At 47.1% G+C, this 26,522-nt stretch overlaps 1 protein-coding gene across 1 annotated transcript in view; it reads left to right on the top strand.

Moving 5' to 3' along the window:
- The window catches only part of LOC147122751 (bile acid-sensitive ion channel-like), a 452,148-nt gene that overhangs the window by 379,072 nt on the left and 46,554 nt on the right, over positions 1-26,522 (top strand). Inside the window, exon 8 of the mRNA XM_086005364.1 lies at positions 14,662-14,753. Within this exon, the coding sequence (XP_085861490.1) occupies positions 14,662-14,753 (92 nt within the window). The remainder of the gene's footprint in view (positions 1-14,661; positions 14,754-26,522) is intronic.

The following is a 26,522-nucleotide window of genomic DNA, read 5'->3' on the forward strand; positions in this document are numbered from 1 at the left end:
GCTTAAAGAAATTCGGTTTACACCGAGCACAGATAGAACATGATGAAGTCATCCGCTTGACGTCTTCAACTGAAAAGGGCAAATTCTTACTGCGTACGAAGTGTATCATCCTCGTAACCCCAGGATGACATAAGGCATTGTGAAGATTAATAAGCGTATCTCCATGAATCACAGAACAATAAGCCCTCGACAGTGCATCAGCAGCAACATTATCCTTCCCCGGACTATAAACTATATCAAAATGGTAACATGCCAACTCAATCCTCTACCTCATTATTTTATCATTTTTGATCTTTCCAAAATGTTTAACATCAAGCATAAAGGACACAGATTTTTGATCGGTTACCAACATGAAATGTCGCCCCGATAAATAATGTCTCCATTTACGCAGTGCTTCTACTATTGCATATGCCTCTTTTTCTATTGAAGAATGTCTTTTTTCACTATTGTTCAAGGTACGTGAGAAAAAGGCCACAGGTCTTCCATTCTGGTTCAGAGTAGCCGCAATTGCAAAATCAGAAGCATCCGTCTCAATCACAAAGGGAACCTGCTCATCAATAGAATGCACAACTGCTCCTAAGATATCCTTTTTAAAATTATCAAAACATGTCCTGGCCTCCCATGATAGAGGATATGTCGTAACCCGAATAAGGGGCCGGATCTTCTGCAAAAAGTTTGCAATCCAATTAGAATAGTAAGAAAACAGTCCAACAACTCGTTGCAAAGCCTTAGAATTAGTAGGATAAGGTAAATCGATCAATGGTCACAAATGTTCTGGATCTGGTTTAATCTTATTTCCCGAGATAATATACCCCAGTAGATTTACCTCAGTAGTCGAAAAGATACACTTCTCTTTATTAAAAGTTAAACCAACTTTTTCCGCAGCTTGAAGGAATCTTTCTAAATTAGAATCATGCTCCACCCTTGATTTACCACACACCGTGATATCATCTAAATATGAAAAGGTGTCAGAGAGAGAGTTATCACTTATAAAAGCATCCATTGCCCGTTGAAAACAAGCAACACCATTAGTAACACCAAATGGTATTTGGCAAAACTGATACAGCTTTCCACCAGCCTCAAAGGCTGTATATGGTTGATCCCTCTTAACAATAGGAATCTGATGATAAGCACTCTTTAAATCAATAGTGCTAAAAAACTTATACTGAGATACTTTGTTGATAAGCTCATCAATCTTAGGCAAAGGGTACGCATCTAATTGAGTATACCTATTAATAGTTTGAGAGTAGTCTATCACCATTCGTTTCTTATGTCTCTAGTTAGTGGTGACAACTACCTGAGCCCGCCAAGGCGAACAACTACGTTCAATGATTCCTTCCAATAAAAGACGTTGGACTTCAGAATTAATAAATTCTCCATCCTGACTGCTATACCTTCTTGACTTGGTAGCAATTGGCTTACAATCCAGCATCAAATTGGAAAAAAGTGATAATGGAGAAATGGATAAAGAAGTTAATCCACAAATGGATAAGGGTGGCTTAGTCCCTCCAAACGAAAGACTGAGAGACTCATGTAATTTAAGCACATCATGACCAATCAAAATATCCGCACAAAGATTAGGCAAAACAGATAGGCGTATATCAGTATACGTATTACCTAGAAGAATCATTTTCACAAGGCAACAACCAGCTACTTGTGAAGTAAGGGTCGTCTGAGCCTTACACACCTGATAAGTAACAGGCAAGATTTTCAAACACTTTTCCTTCGCAAACTAAAGACTTATAAAACTCTCGGTACTGCCCGTATCTATGAGAGCCTTCACTTCTAACCCATTAACTTGGGCCATAACTATAGCTTTGTTTAGGCCATGAGCGAATGCAGCAGAAATTGATGCAATAAACGCCCTCTCTACAGGTTGAATAGTCGCAGAAGAGGAGGTAATTGAACCTAATGATTTACAAACACGTGCATAATGACCTCTCTTTCCATATTTACTACACACAGCCTCCCGGGCAGGACACTTCAAACGAGGATGCCGGACGTTCCCACAAAAATAACACTTCTGAATCCTAGAGGCAACAGCCGCCGAAGTAGAAACTGTTTCAGAATCTAGTAAACCACTCCCATTAAGTCCACGAATTATCTTTTTCGTCCGGAACTGCCGAAACACAGTCGCATGTCGATTAGAAAGAGCATAAGAATCTGAACTTCTCTGAGCCATATCCAATGTAGAAGCTTGCTCAAAAGCACTCTTGAGATCCAAAGTCTTATTTTCTAACAACCGCTGACGAATTGATCTAGACAGTAGTCCATTAATAAAAGCATCCCGTACCGATTCTTCCTTATATTCTTCGGCCGTCACGGCTTTATAATTACAGTTAGCACTAAGGTGCCGAAGTGCTTGTAAATAAGTATCCAAAGATTCTCCCACCTGCTGCCTACGGGCAGATAGAAGATAACGTGCAAATACCGCATTCTTTGGTTTAACAAAAATCTTCTCCAATGTAGAAATAGCCAATTCGTAAGTTTTACAGTCCAAAATATACTTATACACATCCGGAGCAATGTAGTTGATCAGCATATTCAGCTTATTCAGAGACTCTTGTTCCAACACACCCAAAAAGTTTGTAAATGTACAATACCAATGTTTCCATTTATCATCCACTCCTGCAGAATTAGGGTCAGCATTGAATCGTTCTGGTTGAAGATATCGCTCCATTCTGATAAAAAGTTAATAAATTGAAATAAAGAATAGATTTGCCTTTCTAATCTAGGCTTTATTAACTTTAAAAATCCAGTAGCACATCTTTCAACACCAGTCTCCAACCATGACTGGAGAGAACTGAATTTAAGATGGCCACCACAAATCACCTGACATCCACTACCAATGAGTTTACAGCATATAACTCAAGGTAGAAACAAACAACCAATCACAATACTTCTTATTAAACATAGGAAATAATCACCACACTAATGTGGTACACTTGTTTAAAAATGGAGAAAAGGATAGACTGAGTAATTACAGGCCAGTCAGCCTAACCTCGGTAGTGGGAAAATTATTGGAAAGAATTCTGAAGGACAGGATAAATCTTCATTTAGAAAGACACGGATTAATCAAGGATAGTCAGCACGAATTTGTTAAGGGAAGGCCGTGTCTGACAAATTGATTGAATTGTTTGAGGAGATAACAAGGTGGGTAGATGAGGGTAGTGCGTTTGATACAGTGTATATGGACCTTAGCAAGGCTTTTGATAAGGTTCCATATGGCAGACTGTTAATGAAGTTAAAAGCCCATGGGATCCAGGGCAAAGTGTCAAGTTGGATTCAAAACTGGCTCGGTGACAGGAAGCAGAGAGTAATGGTTGATTCGTGTTTTTGTGACTGGAAGGTTGTTTCCAGTGGTGCTCCGCAGGGCTCAGTACTAGGTCCCTTGCTTTTTAGAAACATAGAAACATAGAAGATAGGAGCAGGAGTAGGCCATTCAGCCCCTCAAGCCTGCTCCGCCATTTAATGAGATCATGGCTGATCATCTAAGTTCAGTACCCTGTCCCTGCTTTCTCCCCATATCCCTTGATCCCTTTAGCCTTAAGAAATATATCTAACTCCTTCTTGAATATATTTAATGAATTGGCCTCAACTGCCTTAAACAGGTTCACCACTCTCTAGGTAAAGAAATTCCTCCTCATCTCAGTCCTAAATGGCTTACCCCTTATCCTTAGACTGTGACCCCTGGTTCTGGACTCCCCCGCCATCGGGAACATCCTTCCTGCATCTAGTCTGTCTAGCCCTGTTAGAATTTTATAATTTTCAATGAGATCCCCTCTCATTCTTCTAAACTCTAGCAAATATAAGCCTAATCGACTCAATCTCTCTTCAGACATCATTCCTGCCATCACAGGTATCAGTCTGGTAAATCTTCGCTGCACTCCCTCCATGGCAAGAACATCCTTCCTCAGATAAGGCGACCAAAACTGCACACAATACTCAAGGTGTCTCACCAAGGCCCTGTACAACTGCAGCAAGACATCCTTGCTCCTGTACTTGAATCCTCTCGCTATGAAGGCCAACATACCATTTGCCTTCTTAACCGCATGCTTACCTTCAGCGACTGGTGCACAAGGTCACCCATGTCTCGTTGCACTTCCCCTTTTCCCAATCTATTGCCGATCTGCCTTCCTGTTTTTACCACCAAAGTGGATAACCTCGCATTTATCCACATTATACTGCATCTGCCATGCATCTGCCCAATCACCCAACCTGTCCAAATCATACTGGAGTTTCTCTGCATCCTCTTCACAGCACACACGCCCACCCAGCTTTGTATCGTCTGCAAACTTGGAGATATTACATCTAGTTCCCTCGTCTAGATCATTAATATATATTGTGAATAGCTGGAGTCCTAGCACCGATCCCTGCGGTACCCCACTAGTCACTGCCTGCCACTCCGAAAAAGACACGTTTATTCTAACTCTTTGCTTCCTTTCTGCCAAGACAGTTCTCTATCCAAGTCAGTGCCTTACCCCCAATCCCATGTGCTTTAACTTTGCACGCTAATCTCTTATGCGGGACCTTATCGAAAGATGGTATATTTGTGGTATATATCAACGATCTAGACTTGAATATAAGGGGTATGATTAAGAAGTTTGCAGATGATACTAAAATCGGCTGTGTGGTTGATACTGAAGAAGGAAGCTGTAGACTGCAGGAAGATATCAATAAATTGGTCAGGTGGGCAGAACAGTGGCAAATGGAATTCAATCCGGAGAAGTGTGAGGTAATGCATTTGAGGCGGGTTAACAGGGAAAGGGAATACACATTAAATGATAGGACACTGAGTAGTGTAAAGGAACAAAGGGACCTTGGCATGCATGTCCACAGATCCCTGAAGGTAGCAGGCCAAGTAGATAAGGTGGTTAAGAAGGCTTACGGAATGCTTGCCTTTATTAGCCGTGGCATAGAATACAAGAGCAGGGGGGTTATGCTTCAACTGTATAAAACACTAGTTAGGACTCAGCTAGAGTACTGCATGCAGTTCTGGTCACCACATTACAGGAAAGATGCGATTGCACTAGAGAGGGTACAGAGGAGATTCACAAGGATGTTGCCGGGAGTAGAGAATCTTAGCTACGAGGAAAGACTGGATAGGCTGGGTCTGTTTTGCTTGGAACAGAGGAGGCTGAGGGGAGACCTTATTGAGGTGTATAAAATTATGAGGGGCATAGGTAAAGTGGATAGAAAGGACCTATTTCCCTTAGCAGAGGGGTCAAAACCAGGGGGCACAGATTTAAAGTAATTGGAAGGTTTAGAGGGGATTTGAGGGGAAATTTCTTCACCCAGAGGGTTGTGGGGGTCTGGAACTCACTGCCTGAAAGGGTGGTAGAGGCAGGAACCCTAACCGCATTTAAAAAGTACTTGGATGTGCACTTGGGATGCTCTAACCTGCAGGGCTACGGACCTAGAGCTGGGAAGTGGAATTAGGCTGGATAGCTCTTTGTTGGCCGGCGTGGATACGATGGGCCGAAATGGCTTCCTTCCGTGCTGTAACTTTCTATGATTCTAAGATCAGCGAACATCCCCACTTCTGACCTTATGATAGAGGAAAGGTCATTGATGAAGCAGCTGAAGATGGTTGGGCCTAGGACACTGCCCTGATGAATTTCTGCAGCAATGTCCTGGGGCTGAGATGATTGGCCTCCAACAACCACAACTATATTCCTTTATGCTACGTATGATTCCAGCTAGTGGAGAGTGTTCCCCCTGATTCCCACTGACTTCAATTTTACTCGGACTCCTTGATGCCACATGCGGTCAAATGCTGCCTTAATGTTAAGTGCTGTCACTCTCATCTCACCTCTGGAATTCGGCTCTTTTGTCCATGTTTGGACCAAGACTGTAATGAGTTCTGGTGCCGAGTGGTCCTGGTGGAACTCAAACTGAGCATTGTTGAGCAAATAATTGGTGAGTAAGTGCTGCTTGATAGCACTGTCGACAACACCTTCTATCACTTTGCCGATGATTGATGGTCGACTGTAATTGGCTGGATTGGATTTGTCCTGCTTTTTTGAACAGGACATACCTCAGCAGTTTTCCACATTGTTGGATAGATGCCAGTGTTTTAGCTGTACTGGAACAGCTTGGAGGTAGTTCTGGAGTTGCAGCTAGTTCTGGAGCACAAGTCTTCAGCACGACAGCTGGGATGTTATCGGGGCACATAACCTTTGTTGTATATAGTGCGCTCAGCTGTTTCTTGATATCACGTGGAGTGAATTGAATTAGCTGATGACTGGTTTCTGTGATGGTGGGGACTTCAGGAAGAGGCCGAGAGGAATCATCCACACGGCACTTCTGACTGAAGATGGTTGCAAACGCTTCAGCCTTGTCATTGAGGAAGGGGATATTCATGGAGCCTCCTCCTCCCGTTAGTTGTTTAATGGTCCACCACCATTTATGACTGGATGTGGCAGGACTACAGAGCTTTGATCGGACCTGTTGGTTGTGGGATCGCTTAGCTCTGTCTATAGCATGCTGCTTCCGCTGCTTAGCGTCTCCACAAGGACTGTGCGGTGGTCACTGCTACCAATAGTACAGGTGCATCTGCGACATTATTTCTAATACGTGTACTGGTGTCACCTGAGGCCCAGGTGGTTGGCTACTTGTTGACTACAAGAGGGTTTGTGATGGCACTTGTGTTATGTCTGACACTGGTGATAGGTACTCGATTGCCTTGGCCTGAGCACATGGAGTTTGATAGTGCTGTTATCATTGTATTGTGTATAGGTATTCGATTGCTTTTGCCTGGAAGTGTGTGTGTGTGGCAGCCATTAAAAAAGCAACATGAACTGAACTCTGCTTACGGTCTCTGGATTATCTTTGCAAATGCAACATTTGGCGACAAGGATGGCTGAAATCTCTCTTCCACCACCTCCTCCCTTCCTTGCACTACCAGGTGAGCCCCCGATCCCATGGGTTCGCTGGTTACAGTCCTTTGAAACCTACCTCATTGCCCTTGGACTAGAAACTGTGAGTACAGCTCGGAAAAAGGCACTGTTATCCCATTGCTTGGGAGCGGAGGGCCAGCATGTTCTTGGGACATTATGCACAGCAGACTCAATTCAAACATATGATGAGGCTGTGGCTCTGTTAAGCACACACTTCTCTGCCCCACAAAGTGCCCTCCTGTGGCGATTCATTTTTAGACAGCGTCACCAACTCCTCGGCGAGTCGGTGCATCAATACATGGCTAATTTGAGGGGGTTAGCTAGCTCGTGCAAATTCAGTGCACTACAAGATGAGATGGTGCGTGATCAACTAATGGAGCACACAAACAACGTGAGAGTGCGTGAAAGACTGTTACTCGAGTCCGACGATCTGTCATTGTCACAGGCCTTTCAAGTGGAGTCTGCAGCCGAATGTGCAGCGAAACTAGCACACACACCCAGTGACAGCGCCCTCGGCCCCGACAGCTCTGACACGGTAATGCTCGCGCGACGGCAGCAACACATGCTACCGCGGCAACAGTGTGGAAACTGCGGATCTCGTTCACATGCTACCAGAGTGCAGAATTGCCCCGCGCGCGGCCAAGCCTGTCGCAATTGTGGAAAACAAAATCACTTTGCCAATGTCTGCCGCTCTGCCCCGGTTGCTACAAATGAACACTCTCAGTTCTCAAGCACTATAATTCACAACGTGAGCTCTGGGCCAGTAGTGGCTTTCAAGTCATGCACAATTAACCTGAATGATGCGTGCATCCCGCTGTTGTTGGATACCGGTGCCAGCGTCTCCCTGCTGAATGTGGACACATTCAAATGCTTTTTCAGCTCCCTGCCACTCTCTGCGCCCTCCATTACCCTTTGCGGGTATGGTAATTCAAAAATTGGACTAGTGGGCTCAGTCAACCTCACTGTACGCTATGGAACAAAAGTTTTGCCAGATTTTTGTTTTCATGTGGCACGCCAAGGAGCTAACCTGATGGGACTGGATCTTTTCACTGACCTGGGTTTTTCTCTCTTGGACACCAGCGGGTCTGCGATTCTGCACGTCGCCTCACCGTGGCACCAAACATGGCCAGCACTCTTCGAGGGTCTGGGCTGCCTGACTGCCTTCACCCACCAGCCCATGGTTGACTCCACCGTTACCCCTGTCATTCAGCCACTGCGCCGCATCCCGCTTGCTCTCCGTGATGGGGTCACAGCTGAACTAAAGCAGCTACTGGAAGCTGGCATAATCGAACCAGTTGATGCCTCCCCATGGGTCTCCAACCTGGTGGTCGCAACGAAAACGTCAGGTGGTCTACGCATCTATGTCGATCTTCGAGCGCTGTTCTATGGTTCCATCCTGTTCTCGAAACTGGATCTTCGACAGGGCTATCTACAGGTTCCCCTCCACCCCAGCAGCAGGGACCTCACTGCTTTTGTGACACATGCTGGCGTCTTTCGGTACACCAGGATGCCATTTGGACTTAGCTCTGTGCCCAGCTGCTTCCAAAAGGTGATGTCCTCTGTGCTCGCGGGCATTCCTGGGGTGGCCATCCACCTGGATGACATCGTCGTGCATGGGCTCTCGACCTCCACTCATGACAAACGCCTTCACAGAGTTTTCACAGCTCTAGCAAAATACAAGCTCACACTGAATGGCAAAAAGTGTGTCTTTGCTGTTTCAGAGATCGAATTTGTGGGGTTTCGGTTGTCGGCTGACAGTATATCCCCACTCCAGTCAAACGTGGATGCCATTCACAGCATCCCAGAACCCAGCTCTGCAGCACAGGTTGCCTCCTTCCTTGGCATGACTGGGTACTACCTGAAGTTTTTGCCCCAGTACTCAGCCACCACAGCCCCACTGCACCAGCTCCTGCGAAAGGATGAGCCCTGGGTGTGGTCACAAGCCTGTACGGAAGCTGTTTGCCTCCTCAAATCGCAGCTCACGTCGCCTCCTGTGTTGGCTCAATTTGACGTCGCCAGCCCCACCCTCGTCACCTGCGACGCGTCCGCTGCAGCTGTGGGGGTGGTGTTATCGCAGATACAGAATGGAGTGGAGAAACCAATCGCCTTTGCCTCCTGAGCCCTTAGCCCCACCGAACAGAAGTACTCAGTAGGCGAGCGTGAGGCGTTGGCGTGTGTCTGGGCATGTGAGCGGTGGCACCTGTACACATATGGCCGTGCCTTCACCCTGCGAACCGATCACCAGGCTCTCACTGCCCTGCTGTCGACATCTGGCACAGGCCACAGACCACTGCGTCTACACCGCTGGTCTGACCGCCTCCGCCAATACAATTTCAGTCTCCAGTTCACACCAGGACGTGACAATGTTGTTGCAGATCTGCTCTCCCGCACTGTCTCTGCCCCAGCCCCACTCGTCGGGTCTGAACATGTGGAACAGGATATCGTCCAAATGCTGCACATGCCTCTCCAAACCACAGTCTCTCTCCAGGAGCTCAAAGAGGCCTCTGAACAGGATCCGGCCCTCTCCCAGCTGTGCACCTTCATCAGAGATGGCTGGCCTCGCAAGGTGCCTGAGGAACTGTCTGCCTACTCCAGAGTTAAAGAGGAGCTCTCCTGCTGGAATGACTCCTGTGTTGCACATGGGCTCTGCACTGTAGTCCCAAGTGCCCTTCGTGCGCGTGTTTTATTCATGGCGCATGAGGGCCACTTGGGCATAGTGAAGCTCAAACAACGATGCCGAGACCTAGTGTGGTGGCCGGGTATCGACAGGGAAATCGAGGCCCTGGTCAAGGACTGTGCAGCCTGCCTTGTAAGTGGCAAGACTGGCCACCAAGCTCCCCCACCCCTGTAACCCCTTGCCTGGCCCTCTCAGCCCTGGGAGCACCTGCAGCTGGATGTCTGCGGGGAGATCCATGGTGTCCCCCACCATCAACGGTTCCTAGTGGTGACCTATGACCATGGGCTCCGTCACCTCTCGGGTCATCCTTGAGTCCCTCTTCTCCCGCTGGGGGCATCCAAAGGCCATCACCACAGACAATGGCCCCCAAATGGTCTTTTTGGAGCTCTCCTCTTACCTTGAGAGCAAGGGCATCCGTCACATTCGCACAGCGTACTACCACCCCGAGTCAAATGGGGGGGTGGAGCATTTTAACCAGACACTAAAAAATGGCCTCAGAGCACACCTATCCCAGGGGTGTGCGTTTGACAAGGCCCTCCTCCACACACTGCTGCACTACAGAGCCTCCCAGCATTCCACTACACGGGTCTCACCCGCATCCCTCATGCTAGGCCGTGAGCTCATGCTGCCCCTTGGCAGGCTCCGCCCCTCGCTAGCTCAGAGCCCTGCTCCACCGGCTCAAGCCACAGTCGCTAGACAGCAGGAGAAGATGAAACTCCGCTTCGACCAGTCAAAGAGGGCCAAGGCGCCCAACATCTCAGTCTCCGATTGGGTCAGAGTCCGCAGGCCTCACCGCAATAATAAGATGGTGTCATTCTGGTCCTCCCCTCTCCAAATCAGCCGCCAACTTGGACCAGCCACTTTCTGCCTCAGTGACGGCTCTCGGTGGCATGCCAGCCGTCTTCGGAAGGTGCCAGCACCCCCTGATGTGGGATTATACGGACCTAATCCCCAAGCCTTACCCCCAGAGTGGCGGGATGCACATGTGACTCAGCCAGCCAACCCCCAAGCAGATGTTTTGCCTCAGCCTGCTCCTCAGCAGTCCCCACTTCGGCCTGCTCTTCACTAGTCCACACCTCGGCCTGTTCGTACACGTTCTCGCCCTGGCCACCTACAGGACTTTGTCACTACATTTCATGTTTGAAATTCTGTGAGGGGGAGGAAATGTTATGTCTGACATTGGTAATAGGCACTGGATTGCCTTGGCCTGAGCACATGGAGTTTGATAGTGCTGTTATCATTGTATTGTGTATAGGTATTCGATTGCTTTTGCCTGGAAGTGTGTGTGTGTGGCAGCCATTAAAAAAGCAACATGAACTGAACTCTGCTTACGGTCTCTGGATTATCTTTGCAAACGCAACAACTTGGCTCAAGACGGCTGTGTTCTGGGAAGGACGCGCTGATGGCTGCACCTCATGGCAATGCCTGGGCAGTCTGGGCATGCTTCTTTTATGCTTTTTGAGTAGGTTACTGAGTGAGTAAGCCAGACGCCTGGCATATACTTAAAATAAAAGCAAAATATTGCAGATGCTGAAATAAAAACAAAATGCTGGAAACACTCAACGACACTGCCTGACCTGCTGAATGTTTCCAGCATATTCTGTTTTTATGCCTAGCATATACTTCCCTACTGAGAAACAGCAGTCTCATATCAGTTGACTCCAGCGGTGTCACTGGTACGAGGCCCAGAGTGACCACTAATCAGCAGGATGGTAGATCTAAAGCTTCAAGAAGGTGTAGCTTCTGAAAACCAGCTCCAAATGTGTGAAGTCTGGAATGCAGGGATCTCTGAAGCCTGTCACCCAGGGCTTCAGTCTGTGCTTCCGATGAGCAGGAGGCCATTCATCTCTGCAATGAGGAAACATCTTCCCTGTTGTTGACAGCAGACTGAATCAAGACCTCTGTCATACGTTGCACATCCTGGAGAAGCAGCCTCAATGCCTGCACATAGGTATGATATTTATAACAGGACTTAGGATCTCGGTCCACAGCCTAACTCCATAGCATCTGCTGTGGAACAGCCAAGGCCTCATCCACTCTCCATTCTTCCAGCTTCCTCATGCACAGTGAGTTACTTAGTGCAATATCTTCATCCTCACTTACCTGGGTGAAAGTCTCTGAGCTAGTGTGTGGGACCAATAGGACAGGTAATGAAGGTGGTCGAGAGGGGACAGGCATGTGGGAAGGTGTAAGTGCCAGTATGTTCCTTATCATCAGCAACATAATTCTCTTCTGACCCTCCCTCTTGCTGACCCACACCCACAGCAGAAGAGGAAATGAGGGAAGTGTGGATGTGCAGTGCTCGGAGACAGTGGCATTATAGCTAGAGCTCTGGGGTTCCAAGACATTATAAAGCCCAATACCAGGAGCAGGCACTGCTTAGCACCCACTCCTCTGCAGTTGACACTGGCCCACCTACCTTGTCATCGTTGTATACCAAAGCCACTTGCCTCCCCTGTAGTTCAATAGACTGTTCCTTGAAATCTATCAGCTCCATTATATCCAGGATACTTTCCATCAGTAGTCTGACTTGCTTGGGCATTGTGTGCCAGTTTCTCCTGGAATGATATTATCGTCAGTAGGTGAAGCGCTAGAATGATCCTGCAACTTAGGAGGTTGGATTGTAAGAATTACAAGAATTATAAGCTTACGAGAAGAGTTCCAAATGCAGGTTCCAGGTGGAAGAGTTAGAGAGTCATTAAACCATGGTTCACTGTAAATCAATACTTGTCATTCCATTTAACAAGTGAGGATAATCAGTGTTGGGGGACCCATGATGCCAAAGTGACGATTTCTTACTTAGGCTGCCCTCGTCTGGTCATTGTACGTTTTGCAGCACTGTTTCACTATCCCCTGGGTGAGAGAGGGCCACATTCCTCCACATTGGTTTTGTGACTGCCTTCAGTGGCCTCCTTCCCTGTGAGCCCAGCAGGTGTTCTGTCCTCTGGCAGATCTCATCCAGGAGAATCTGTAGGTCAGCATCTGAGAAATTTTGGGTTCACCTCCTTCTGCCACGCTTATCTGAGACCTTTTCCTTGTGACCACCAGTGTGCAAAGTTTAATTCATGATGAAATCTTGAAGTCGTGCCTATGCCTGCTCTTTGAAAGAGCTACTAATTTGTCCCACTCCCCTGCTCTTCCCCATAACCCATCAAATTTTTCCTTTTTAAGTATATATCCAATTCCCTTTTGAAAGTTATTATTGAATCTGCTTCCTCCACCCTTTCAGGTAGTGCATTCCAGATCATAACAACACGCTGCATAAAAAAATTCTCCTCATCTCCTCCCAGTTCTTTTGCCAATTATTTCAACTCTGTACCCTCTGGTTAAAAAATAAAAAAGAAAGACTTGTATTTATATAGCGCTTTTCATGACCACTGGACATCCTAAAGCACTATACAGCCAAAGAAGTACTTTTCAAGTACTTTTTTGACGTGTGTTCACTGTTGTAATGTAGGAAACGTAGGTTATTGACCTTCCTGCCAATGGAAACAGTTGTCCTGATCTACTCTATCAAAACCCTTCATAATTTTGAGTGCCTCTATTAAGTCTCCCCTTAACCTTCTCTGCTCTAAGGAGAACAATCCCAGCTTCTCTAGTCACTCCACATAACCAAAGTCCCTCATCCTCGGTACCATTCCAGTAAACCTCTTCTGCACCCTCTCCAAGTCCTTGTCAGCCTTCCTAAAATGTGGTGCCCAGAATTGGACACATTACTCTGACTAAGACCTAACCAGTGAATTATAAAAGTTTAGCATAACGTCCTTGCTTTTGTACTCTATAGGGCTTGAATTTCATTGGGCCATTGAGGCGGGATTGGAGGCGTGTGGGTGTTTAAAATTGCGAAATCTGGGGGCACGAACCCATCCTGCCCCCAACCCGCCTCCATGCCCATTTCACAGGAGGCGGGTACCCGAACTGTGCTGGGAGCCGCCTCCCCGAGGTGGGAAGGGGATTAGTGCCAATTAACTGCCTGTTAACAGGTACAGGAAACTCTTTCGTATCCGGCACCGACGGGACCGGCGTGTTGCCGGTTGATTAAAAATTCCGGATAACGGAGAGGTATATCTACCGAGGCTATTTTTAACAAACAAAAATAAAAAAATCAAGAAATGTGCAGTATAATTGGGTACTCACCTACAGAATGTTGTGTTAAATGGATGGTGGAAGACGCTTGATTAAGTACAGTAATGCCAGTTGAGGGTAATCCATAACTCTTTAATTACTTAACAGTAAAACAAAACTTATAAACAACCGTATACTGTAGTTTTCGAAGTGAGAATTTTGCCGGTTATTAGAGAATTCCAGTTTAGGTGCTGGTTAAACGAGAGTTTCTTGTAGTTAACAGGCAGTTTTTAGCCTAATCCCTATTTTTATCCCTGAAGTATGGGCTGCCCGACGGCTCCAAACCATGCCAAGTTAGCGGGCTCAACAAGGTCAATCAAGTGAAAATTGAATGGGTTGGCCACAACTCAATGGAGGCGGGACTACAACCCCAAAAGTTGTAGACCCGCCTCCTACACGCCTCCATTGATAAAATCCAGCCCCATGCCTCTGTTAATAAAGCCAAGGATCCCATATACTATTTTTTAACAGCCTTCTCAACTTGTTCAGCCACCTTCAAAGATTTGGGTATGTAAATCCCCAGGTCTCTCTGTTCCAGCACCCCCTTTAAAATTGTACCATTTAGTTTATATTGCCTCTCCTCATTCTTCCTTCCAAAATACATCACATAACACTTCTCTGTATTAAATTCCATTTGCATGTGTCTACCCATTTCAATAGTCTGTCTATGTCCTCCTGAAGTCTACTGCTAATCCTCATCACTGTTTACTACATTTCCAAGTTTTGAGTCACCTGCAAACATTGACATTTTGCCCTCTATACCTAAGTCCAGGTCATTAATATATAACAAAAAGAGCAATGATCCTCATAACAATCATGAATAAACTAAAGTCTATTAATCAACATTAACAATCCAAGTTTGCGGATGGTTATGCAGAATTAAATAAATATTGACAGCATTTTACAACAGAAAATATTTTGGTGGAAACATAAATAAAATATTATTTATTTCACCCCTAGGGAAAACTTTGTTTACATTGATATAGCTTACAAGGATCTCAGCTACGAAATGACTCAGCAGCAGAAGGCACTGCAAGTTACTGAGCTTATTGGTGAGTTGGACTACTTTACTCCTCCAGACACACTTCCTTTTTTAGCTCGCAATGGGGAACCAAAATATTTATAGCAATGATTAAAATAAAATGTCAAATGCTGTCCTGTATATAACTATGCACTTATTTTGTAGCCCCAAATTTAATAAAAAGACTTGCATTTATATAGCGCCTTTCACAACCACTGGACGTCGCAAAACTCTTTACAGCCAATGAAGTACTTTTTGAAGTGTAGTCTCTGTTGTAATGTAGGAGCAATGGGTTCAATTCTGTGTTTTACATAAGTAATCAGGTGGACATGTAACAATCTAAATGAATCTTTAATAGGAACAAAGGAATAGGAGGAGGCCATTCAGCCCCTCGAGCCTGTTCCGCATTCAAATAGATCATGGCTGATCTGTATCATAACCTGAAGCTGAAGATCAGCAGAAACAACAGAGAAACAGCTTAAAAGGGGTTATCTCCAAATTACAGTGGGAGATCGAGAGAACCCTTGCAGAAATTACTAGCCTGGTGTTCTTCACCTTTTAAATGTATTATTTACATGTCTATTGCCACAACAGATGTATGTAATAGTGCCTCATGGTTAAATATTTATGAAATAAGAACATCAGCCTCTGTTTGTACAGAGCTCAGCCTCCTTATTTAATGCTGTGGGAATGGTAGCATAGTGGTTCTGTTACTGAACTTGTAATCCCAAGGCTTGGACAAATGGTCCAGAGACATGAGTTCAAATCCAACCATGGCAGCTGAGGGATTTAAATTCAGTTAATTAAATAAATTCGGAATTTTAAAGAAATGGCAGGGCAGCTCGGCTGCATGGACTGCTCCTACTGTGCTATGTGCAGGAAGTGTCTCCAGCTGCAGCTACTCGAAATCCGCGTTTCGGAGCTGGAGCTGTGGCTGGAGTCTCTGTGGAGCATCCGCGAAGCTGAGATCTTCACAGATAGCACATTTAACGAGATGGTCACACTGCAGATAAAGAGTGCACAGGCAGACAGGGAATGGGTGACCGCCAGACAGAGTAAAAGAACTAGGAAGGTAGTGCAGGAGTCCCCTGGGTCCCTCTCCAACAGATTTTCCATTTTGGATACTGCTGGGGGAGATGGTTTCTCAGGGGAATGCAGCAAGAGCCAAGTCTGTGGCAGTACAAGTGGCTCACCTGCACAGGAGGGGAGGAAAAAGAGTGGGAGAGCAATAGTGATAGGGGATTCTATCGTAAGGGGAACGGATAGACGTTTCTGTGGCCACAGACGTGACTCCAGGATGGTATGTTGCCTCCCTGGTGCCAGGGTCAAGGATGTCACTGAACGGCTGCAGGGCATTCTGAAGGGGGGGCGAACAGTCAGAGGTCATGGTTCACATTGGTAGCAACAACATGGGTAGAAAGAGACACAGACCTGTGGGGAGGTGTGATCAGCAGAGAGGGGGTAGGGAAAGCCAACTCCAATGGTACCCTCCTCCTGTCGAAATGCATAGAACATGGCCTTGTCATAACCAACACCTTGTTCCGTCAGAGAGACATATACAAGGCTTCTTGGCAGCACCCTCGCTCCAAGCACGAGCATCTGCTGGACTATGTCATTGTCTGAGCGAGGGACAGCAAGGACGTCCATGGTTACCCCACTATTCAAAAAAGGTGGTAGAGAAAGAGCGGGGAATTATAGACCGGTAAGCCTGACATCGGTAGTGGGGAAAATGCTAGAGTCTATTATAAAAGATGTAATAGCAGAGCACTTGGCAAGCAGTGACAGGATCGGACAAAGTCAACATGGATTTACAAAAGGTAAATCATGCTTGACTAATCTACTGGAATTTTTTGAGGATGTAACTGGTAAAATAGATAAGGGAGAACCAGTGGATGTGGTGTATTTGGACTTTCAGAAGGCTTTCAATAAGGTCACACACAAGAGATTAGCATGCAAAATTAAGGCACATGGTATTGGGGGCAAGGTATTGACTTGGATAGAGAACTGGTTGGCGGACAGAAAGCAAAGAGTTGGAATAAACGGGTTGTTTTCCGAGTGGCAGGCAGTGACTAGTGGGGTACCACAAGGATCGGTCCTAGGACCCCAGCTGTTCACAATATATATTAATGATCTGGACGAGGGAATTGGATGTAATATCTCCAAATTTGCAGACGACACAAAGCTGGGTGGGAGGGTAAGCTGTGAGGAGGATGTCGTGAAACTCCAGTACGATTTGGACAGGTTGGGTGATTGGGCAGAAACATGGCAAATGCACTATAATGTGGATAAATGTGAGGTTATCCACTTTGGTGGCAAAAACAGGAAGGCAGATTATTATTTGAATGGCAATAGATTGGGAGAAGGGGAAGTGCAAAGAGACCTGGGTGTCCTTGTGCACCAGTCGCTGAAGGTAAGCATGCAGGTGCAGCAGGTGGTTAAGAAGGGAAATGGTATGTTGGCCTTCGTAGCAAGAGGGTTCGAGTACAGGAACAAGGATGTCTTGCTATAGTTGTACAGGGCCTTGGTGAGGCCACACCTTGAGTATTGTGTGCAGTTTTGGTCACCTTACCTGAGGAAGGATGTTCTTGCCATGGAGGGAGTGCAGCGAAGATTCACCAGGCCGATACCTGGGATGGCAGGAATGATGTATGAGGAGAGATTGTGTCGATTGGGCTTATACTCACTGGAGTTTGGAAGATTGAGAGGGGATCTCATTGAAACCTATAAAATTCTGTCAGGTCTGGACAGACTAGATGCAAGAAGGATGTTTCTGATGGCCGGGGAGTCCAGAACCAGAGGTCATAGTCTAAGGATAATGGGTAAGCCATTTAGGACTGAAATGAGGAGGAATTTCTTCACCCGGAGAGTGGTGAACCTGTGGAATTCTTTGCCACAGAGGGCGGTGGAGGCCAGTTCATTAAATATATTCAAGAAAGAGTTGGATATTTTTTGAGGCTAAAGGGATCAAGGGATATGGGGAGAAGGCAGGGACAGGGTACTGAATTTGGATGATCAGCCATGATCTCATTGAATGGCGGAGCAGGCTCGAAGGGCCGAATGGCCTAATCCTGCTCCTATCTTCTATGTTTCTATGTTTACCCGCACCATGACAGGAGTTGATGACTGCTGGACCGACCACCGCCTAATCTGCTCTGTCATCTCCATCAATGTAGCCCCAAAACAGCGGCAGCAACAGAAACAATGCCGCAGGAAAATCAACACTGGAGCACTCAAAGACCCTGCTAAGAAAGTCCTATTCAGCCTGCGCCTCACAAACAACCTGACGACTCCCAGTGATACAGAGTCACAGAGTGCCCACAGCGCCTGGTCTGCACTCAAGGCCTCCATAATCAGCACCTGTGAATCGACCAGGAAACACCAAGACTGGTTCGACGAGAATGACCAGGAGATTCAGGAGCTAATAAGGCGCAAGCACATGGCATTCCTGATCTGGAAACAGCAACAGAACTTGAGAGCAAGAAAGCAGCTCTACAGACGCCTGAAGGCCGAGGTCCAACAACAAACTCGCTACCTAAAGAACAGATGGTGGGTGGAGAAAGCACAGGAGATCCAGCAGCTAGCCGACAACCATGATATGTGTGGATTCTTTAGCGCAGTCAAGACCATCTACGGCCCAAGCACCCAAGGTCCTACCCCACTGCGGGCCAAGAATGGAGAGGTACTCATCAAGGACAGAGAGACAGTCAGTGCCGGCTGGAAGGAGCACTTCGAAGATCTCCTTAACTGAGACTCTGTCTTCGATGCGAGTATTCTCAACTCCATCCCACAGCATGCTACCCGCCACCATCTCAGCACAACCCCAGCCCGGCATGAGGTTAAAAAAGCCATCCGACAACTGAAGAACAACAAGGCCTCAGGAGCAGATGGAATCCTTGCCGAGGCACTAAAGCATGGTGGAGAAGCACTACTGGCGCGAATTCATGAACTCATTTCTCTTATCTGGAAGGAGGAGAGCATGCCAGGAGATCTCAGAGATGCTGTAATTATGACCATCTTCAAGAAAGGTGACAAGTCCGATTGTGGTAATTACAGAGGAGTTTCCCTGCTGTCTGCCACAGGGAAAGTCATCACAAGAATCCTCCTCAATCGCCTTCTCCCAGTGGCCGAAGAGCTCCTCCCAGAGTCGCAATGCGGATTCCGCCCCCTAAGGGGCACGATGGACATGATCTTCACCGCACATCAATTACAAGAGAAATGCAGGGAACAGCTGTACATGGCCTACTTTGATCTCACAAAGTCCTTCGAAACTGTCAACCGTGAGGGGTTATGGAGTGTCCTCCTCAAATTCGGCAAAGTTTGTCACCATCCTCTGCCTGCTTCACGATGAACTGCAATCCTACCAACGGTTCCACCACAGACCCAGTTCACGTACGAACCGGGGTCAAGCAAGGCTGCGCCATCGCACCAACGCTCTTCTCGATCTTTCTTGCTGCAATGCTCCATCTCACCCTCAATAAGCTCCCCGCTGGAGTGGAGCTAATTTACAGAACAAACGGGAACTGTTCAACCTCCGCCATCTCCAGTCCAGATCCAAGGTCATCCCATCCTCTGTCGTCGAATTACAGTATATAGACGACGCATGCGTCTGCGCTCACTCGGAGGTCGAACTCCAAACCATCGTCAACACCTTCACCAAAGCGTACGAGAGCATGGGCCTTACACTAAACATCTGCAAGACAAAGGTCCTCTACCAACCTACCCCCACCACACAGTACTGCCCCCCGATTATCAAAATCCACGTCAAAGCCTTGAACAACGTGGGCCACTTTCCATACCTCGGGAGCCTACTGTCAACAAGGGCAGACATCGATGACGAAGTCCAGCACTGCCTTCAGTGTGCCAGTGCAGCCTTCGGTCGCCTGGGGAAGAGAGTGTTTGAAGACCAGGACCTCAAAGCTCATGGTCTACAGAGCAGCAGTGATACCCACCCTGCTGTATGCCTCAGAGACTTGGACCATGTAGAGCAGGCACCTCAAAGCACTGGAGAGGTACCATGCTTGGACCACGCTCGATCAGCTCCAATAGGCGGGTCACATCGTCCACATGCCCGATACGAGAGTCCCAAAACAAGCGCTCTACTCGGAGCTCCGGCATGGCAAGAGAGCCCCAGGTGGGCAGAGGAAACTCTTCAAGGACATCCTCAAAGCCTCCTTGAAAAAGTGCAATATCCCCACTGACACCTGGGAATCCCTGGCCCAAGACTGCACAAAGTGGAGGAGAAGCATGGTGGCATAGTGGTTAGCACTGTTGCCTCACAGCGCCAGGGACCCGGGTTCGAATCCGGCCTCGGGTGACTGTCTGTGTGGAGTTTGCACATTCTCCCCTTGTTTGCGTGGGTTTTCTCCGGGTGCTCCGGTTTCCTCCCACAGTCCAAAGATGTGCAGGTTAGGTTGATTGGCTATGATAAATTGACCCTTAGTGTTACGGGGATTAAATACGTGGGGTTACGGGGATAGGGTGGGATATGTGTTGGTGTAGGGGTTATGGGGATCGGGTGGGATATGTGTTGGTGCAGGCTCGATGGGCCTAAATGGCCTCTATCTGCACTGTGGGGTTTCTGTGTGATTCTGTGTGAAGCATCCGAGAAGGCGCCGAACACCTTGAGTCTCTACGCCGGGAGCAAGCGGGAAACAATGCGCAAGCAGCGCAAGGAGTGCACGTCAACCCAAGCACCCCACCCACCTGCCCCTTTAACCACCGTTTGCCCCACCTGTGACAGAGACTATGGTCCTGCGTTGGACTCATCAGTCACCTGAGAATTCATTTTTAATGTGGAAGCAATTCATCCTCGGTTCTGAGGAACTGCCTAAGGAAGGAGGAAGAAAGAGGGATGAGGTCCTGCAACAAGAATTTAGGGAGCTAGGTAGCAGATTAAAAAGCAGGACCTCAAAGGTTGTAATCTCTGGACTACTCCCAGTGCCACGTGCTAGTGAGTATAGGAATAGGAGGACAGAGCAGATGAATGCAGGGCTAAAGAGTTGGTGCAGGAGGGAGAGCTTTAGTTTCCTGGATCACTGGGTCTGCTTCTGGGGAAGGTGAGACCTGTACAAGTTGGACAGGTTGCACCTGCACCGGAACGGGACCTCCTTGTGGGGATGTTTGCTAGTACTGTTAGGGGGGGGGTTAAACTAACTTCACAGGGGGATGGGATATGGAGTGGAGCTAGAGTAGGGGGTGATGTACAGCCAAATATAGAGAAAAAAACAAGTCAGCCTGGAAGGCAGAGCAAATATGTAACGGCACAAGGGAGTATGGCAAGGCTGGATGGCATTTATTTTAATGCAAGGAGTCTTGCGAGTAAGGCAGATGAATTGAAGGTGTTGATGAACACATGGGAGTATGATATTGTTGCTATCACAAAGACATGGCTGAGGGAGGGGCAGGACTGTTGCTCATTGTTCCGGGGTATAAAATCTTCAGGCTAGTCAGAGGGGGGTGTAAAAGAGGAGGGGGTGTCGCAATATTAATCATGGAGTCAATTACTGCTGTAAGGAGGGATGATATCTTAGCTGGTTCCTCTAATGAGGCCATATGGGTAGAACTTAAAAACAAAAAGGGGGCAAGCACTTTGCTGGGAGTGTACGATAGGCCCCCAAACAGTCAGGGGCAGATAGAGGAACAGATATGTAGGCAAATCTCAGAGAGGTGTAGAAATAATAGGGTAATAATAGTAGGGGATTTCAATTTTTCCAATATTAACTGAGATAGTCAGAGTGTGAAAGGCTTAGAGGGTGCGGAATTCTTAAAGTGCATCCAGGAGAGCTTTTTGAGCCAGCATGTAGAAACTCCTACAAGAGAGGGGATGATACTGGACCCAATTCTAGGGAATATAGCCGGGCAAGTGGTAGTAGTGCCAGCGGGAGAGCATTTTGGTGACAGTGACCATAATTCGGTAAGATTTAAGGTAGTCATGGAAAAGGACAACGATGGACCGGAAATAAAGGTTCTAAATTGGGGGAAGGCCGATTTTAATATGATAAGGCAGGATCTGGCCAAAGTGGACTGGGATCAGCTACTTGTAGGAAAATCCACATCAAAGCAGTGGGAGTCTTTCAGAAAGGAAATAGAGAGAGTACAACGCCAAAATGTTCCCATAAAGGTGGAACCAACAAGCCCATGAAACCCTGGATGTCAAGGGATATACAAGAATAGATTAGGAAAAAAATGGAGGCTTTTGGCAGATACAAAGGATTAAAAACAGTGGAAGCCCTAGAGGAGTATAGAAAGTGCAGGGGGGTACTTAAAAAAGAAATTAGGAGAGCGAAGAGGGGGCATGAAAAAACATTGGCGGGCAAAATAAAGGAAAATCCCAAGGTTTTTTATAAGTATATTAAGGGCAAGAGGATAACCAGGGAAAGAGTAGGGCCCATTAGGGACCAAAGTGACAATCTGTGTGTAGAGCCAGAATATGTGGATGAGGTTTTAAATGAATATTTTGCATTTGTGTTCACTGGAGAAGGACAATGTAGGCATAGAAATCAGGCAGGGGGATTGTGATACACTTAAACAAATTAATATTGAGAGGGAGGAGGTACTAGCGGTTTTAGTGGGCTTAAAAGTGGATAAATCCCCAGGCCCAGACGAGATGTATCTCAGGCTGCTGTGTGAGGCAAGGGAGGAGATTGCAGGGGCTCTGACACAAATTTTCAGATCCTCTCTGGCCACAGGGGAGGTACCAGAGGACTGGAGGACTGCTAACGTAGTACCATTATTCAAGAAGGGTAGTAGGGATAAACCAGGGAATTAAAGGCCAGTGAGCCGAACATCAGTGGTAGGGAAATTATTGGAAAAAATTCTGAGGGACAGAATTAGTCTCCACTTGGAGAGGCAAGGATTAATCAAAGATAGTCAGCATGGTTTTGTTAGGGGGAGATCATGTCTAACCAATTTGATTGAATTTTTCGAGTGGGTGACTAAGTGCGTGGTTGAGGGTAGTGCAGTTGATGTAGTCTACATGGACTTCAGTAAGGCTTTTGACAAAGCCCTGCATGGGAGACTGGTCAAGAAGGTAAGAGCCCATGGGATCCAGGGCAATTTGGCACATTGGATCCAAAATTGGCTTAGTGGCAGGAGGCAGAGGATGATGGTCGAAGGTTGTTTTTGTGACTGGAAGCCTATGTCCAGTGGTGTACCGCAGGGATCAGTGCTGGGTCCTTTGCTGTTTGTAGTGTACATTAATGATTTAGATATGAATGTAGGAGGTATGATCAGTAAGTTCGCAGATGACACGAAAATTGGTGGAGTGGTAAATAGCGAGGAGGTAAGCCTCAGGCTACAGGATGATATAGACGAGTTGGTCAGATGGGCAGAACAGTGGCAAATGGAATACACAATGAATGGTAGGACCCTAGGAAGGGCAGAGGACCTTGGTGTGCATATACATAGATCCCTGAAGGCAGCAGGACAGGTAGATAAGGTGGTTAAAAAGCCATATGGGATACTTGCCTTCATTAGCCGAAGCATTGAATATAAGATCAAGGAGGTTATGATGGAGCTGTACAAAACGCTAGTTAACTCACAGCTGGAATACTGTGTGCAGTTTTGGTTGCCACACTATAGGAAGGATGTGATTGCATTAGAGAAGGTGCAGAGGAGATTCACCAGGGTTTTACCTGGGCTGGAGCGGTTCAGCTATGAAGAGAGACTGGACAGGCTGGGGTTGTTTTCCTTAGAGCAGAGAAGGCTGAGGGGGGACCTGAAGATGTGTACAAAATTATGAGGGGCATCGATAGGGTAGATAGAAAGGAACTTTTCCCCTTAGTAGAGGGGTCAATAACCAGGGGGCGTAGTTTCAAGGTAAGGGGCAGGAGGTTTAGAGGGGGATTTGAGGAAAAACTTTTTCACCCAGAGGGTAGTTGGAATCTGGAACTCACTGCCTGAAAGGTTGGTAGAGGCAGGAACCCTCACAACATTCAAGAAGCATTTAGATGAGCACTTGAAACGCCATAGCATACAAGGCTACGGACCAAGTGTGAAAGGGGTCGTTTTAACGAGCTTATGGTGTGCTAAATCGGTTTTGATTTTCGCACTACTCGTGAGCGGTTTCGAAGCGCTCCCCCCTCACGGTTCTAGATACTGGGCTTATTGCCAGACAACCTTTGTGTGTTGGCCCAACTCGTGACTCGGAAGACAAATGGTCAGATGAGACAGATTAAGTTTTAAATCAAAACGATCTTTATTTTTGAAAGAGAATGTACACAGAGAAAAATGGCAAGAATAAATGCAGATGAAAAATAACGTTTCTCACAGAGGACTACATTATACACTGAGAAAAATAACTTTAAAGCATATAAACAGTTCTAAAATAGCGATAAGCTAAAAGCGGGGGTGAGGGAAGCGCACGGACACATCGAGGGATAAATCACACTCCAGACTTACAAATACCCTTAACGTTACAAACCCTCCCGTTACTGAATATACCTCAATTATGTCAGTTAGGTAGAGTTGGGCCTTTATGCTCACCAGAATTTCAAAACCCTTCTGGACCTTGGTACTTCTTGTTACGTCTGGAATTTCCGATCTTCCTTATGGGACCGGCTCCTGGACCCTGTTACTTGGTGTCGTCCGGGACCTCCGACCTTCCTTATGGGACCGGCTCCTGGACTCGCTCTCCTGTACAAACTTTGGAAGTCCTCCGAAATCCTCGAGCCGTTTTCCGTTCCGCACGGTCCTCGAACTCCTGATGGTAACTGGACTTGGACTTCACGGTGTGAACCATCTCCGGAGGAGTCTTCCTTACTCTGGTCGAATCTTAGACTGACTTGCTGACAATTTACCTGAACGGTTATACTCTTTTCTGGCCCTAATCTTGGCGCCAAATCAACCGTTTTCCTTTGTTAAGGTTGCTTTAACAAAAGCAAGCACATTAATTTTAACTGCTCGCAAATCGAACTAATGGGAATCCGATTAGTGTCCCTTCGTTTATGTGTGCTCAGCAGTTTCTGAGATCGGTTACCGCTTTGCCATAATGGGAATCCATTTAGTGTCCCTCCGTTTGTGTGTGCTCAGCGGTTTCTGAGATCGGTTACCGCTCTGCCAGCGATTAGCGCACCTCCAGGTGCTAATAGTTTTGTTTACTGCTGTAACCACATTACAATATCAAAAACAGTAAGGTTCTGGATTCTTCTAATCGATGATGACTCAGACTGCTGTTAGGTACTGTGTGTGTGTCCTTTTGAACTGGGCCATGAGAACTGCCAACTCCATTCTGTGTTCTCACAATGTGGCCGCTTCAGGGGCCCTACCCGTATACTGTATTTCATGGATTTTTGCGAATCCTACAGTCCTCCCTGTGATACAATGAGCATCTTCAATCGTCTTTGTATCATGAAATGTCTTTGGGTGAGCACAAATCCGTTCCCTCCCCAACTGACCTTCCCCGTAATTTACCTCGCCCGCACTTTCCTCATTCCGAACAACGAAGTTTGAGAAAACATTTCCTATTGGAGACAAACCTTTAAACAATATACAGACTCACCTAGAGTCATAACAGAATAATTATAATACAATATAATGCGAAATCACACAAGGTACAGAACAATCCAAAATATTAAAACAACAGTAATTACACGGGCGACTCCCCGTTTATACTGACATAGTGGCCCCGCCAATTCGGCTGACTAGGGAATTCCCTGCTGTGTCCCTCCTTCTGCACTGTACACAGACCAGGTACAAAACTATCCCCAGTTGGCACACCACCAAAATGTGGGAAGCCAGTCGGATCCATGATGGGACCTCTATATTATCAAAAAGGTCCCACCACGGTGGAACCACTATATCCTGACTTTCTGCCCCTATATCAACGGTCTTTTGTTCCAAAGTGAAAAAGTGTTTCTGCGAGATGGCGACCGCTTTGAGCAGCGCGGTTAGGTGTTCTGGGAGAGGGGGAATCGTAAAACCAAAATGTGCTACATACTTTTGGAGATCAGTGAAATTCTCCTTAACGGTGAGGTGAACAGTGGATGGTTCGGGGATCGGGATAATCTGCAGCTGTGCCACTTGAACTATTGCCTCGGGTTTAAAACAGAAGCTGCTGTCACTGACCACGCACCAGCCGTGCTGTCCGTGCTGGTAGTGAGACGCTGCGGTGGCGACACAATATGTCCCACCTCCTATGTATGCCACCTGTGGGGGAACATGGCCCTGTGCCATGGCTTCCATAGTGCAATTGATAGGCTTAGCGTCAGCAGACCTGAACCCGCATTGTGGTATTGAATAGGCGTTCAAGTGCTGGGGACACAGGATTATGTGTGCTCCCCGGCTACGGCACCCCGAGAAGTCAGTCCCCGTCATAGCATGCTCCCACTTAATGACATAGGGTGGGACCTCTGCAAAACGGACATGAGCTCCCCCCCGAATGACTCCACTGTTCACCACCCCATACATCGGCGCAGGTCGGGCTGTCCTGCTCATTATGGGGATCCGCACGACGACCCCCATGATGGTGTGGTTGGAGCGACCACAGTCCACCGGGACTGGGTAGGCCTCAGAAGTGAGCCGGAGTGGGCATGGACTTAACGCGTTCTCAAAAGGGTGGAGGGCTGCGAGGTGTTTGTTACTGATCCAGGAGGGGACCGAACCCTGTTTCAAGTCCTCCAGATTGCTGCGGCCCTCGCCCAGCAACCATGCTCCGTATAGTACGCACACCTCATTCTGGGCAGCCTGATCTGAGGCGTTCCTGTCCTCCCTAATGAGAGCGTTGACCGTCCGAGCCTGCTTCTCCAGCTCTGCTATGATCTCTTTTAAGTGGAGAGTCATAGCCTGATCCTCATGGAGCTCC

This window comes from Somniosus microcephalus, chromosome 2 (genome assembly GCF_052327205.1).
Source record: "Somniosus microcephalus isolate GS21.2 chromosome 2, FLI_Smic_1.0, whole genome shotgun sequence".
In the NCBI taxonomy this organism is placed as follows: domain Eukaryota; kingdom Metazoa; phylum Chordata; class Chondrichthyes; order Squaliformes; family Somniosidae; genus Somniosus; species Somniosus microcephalus.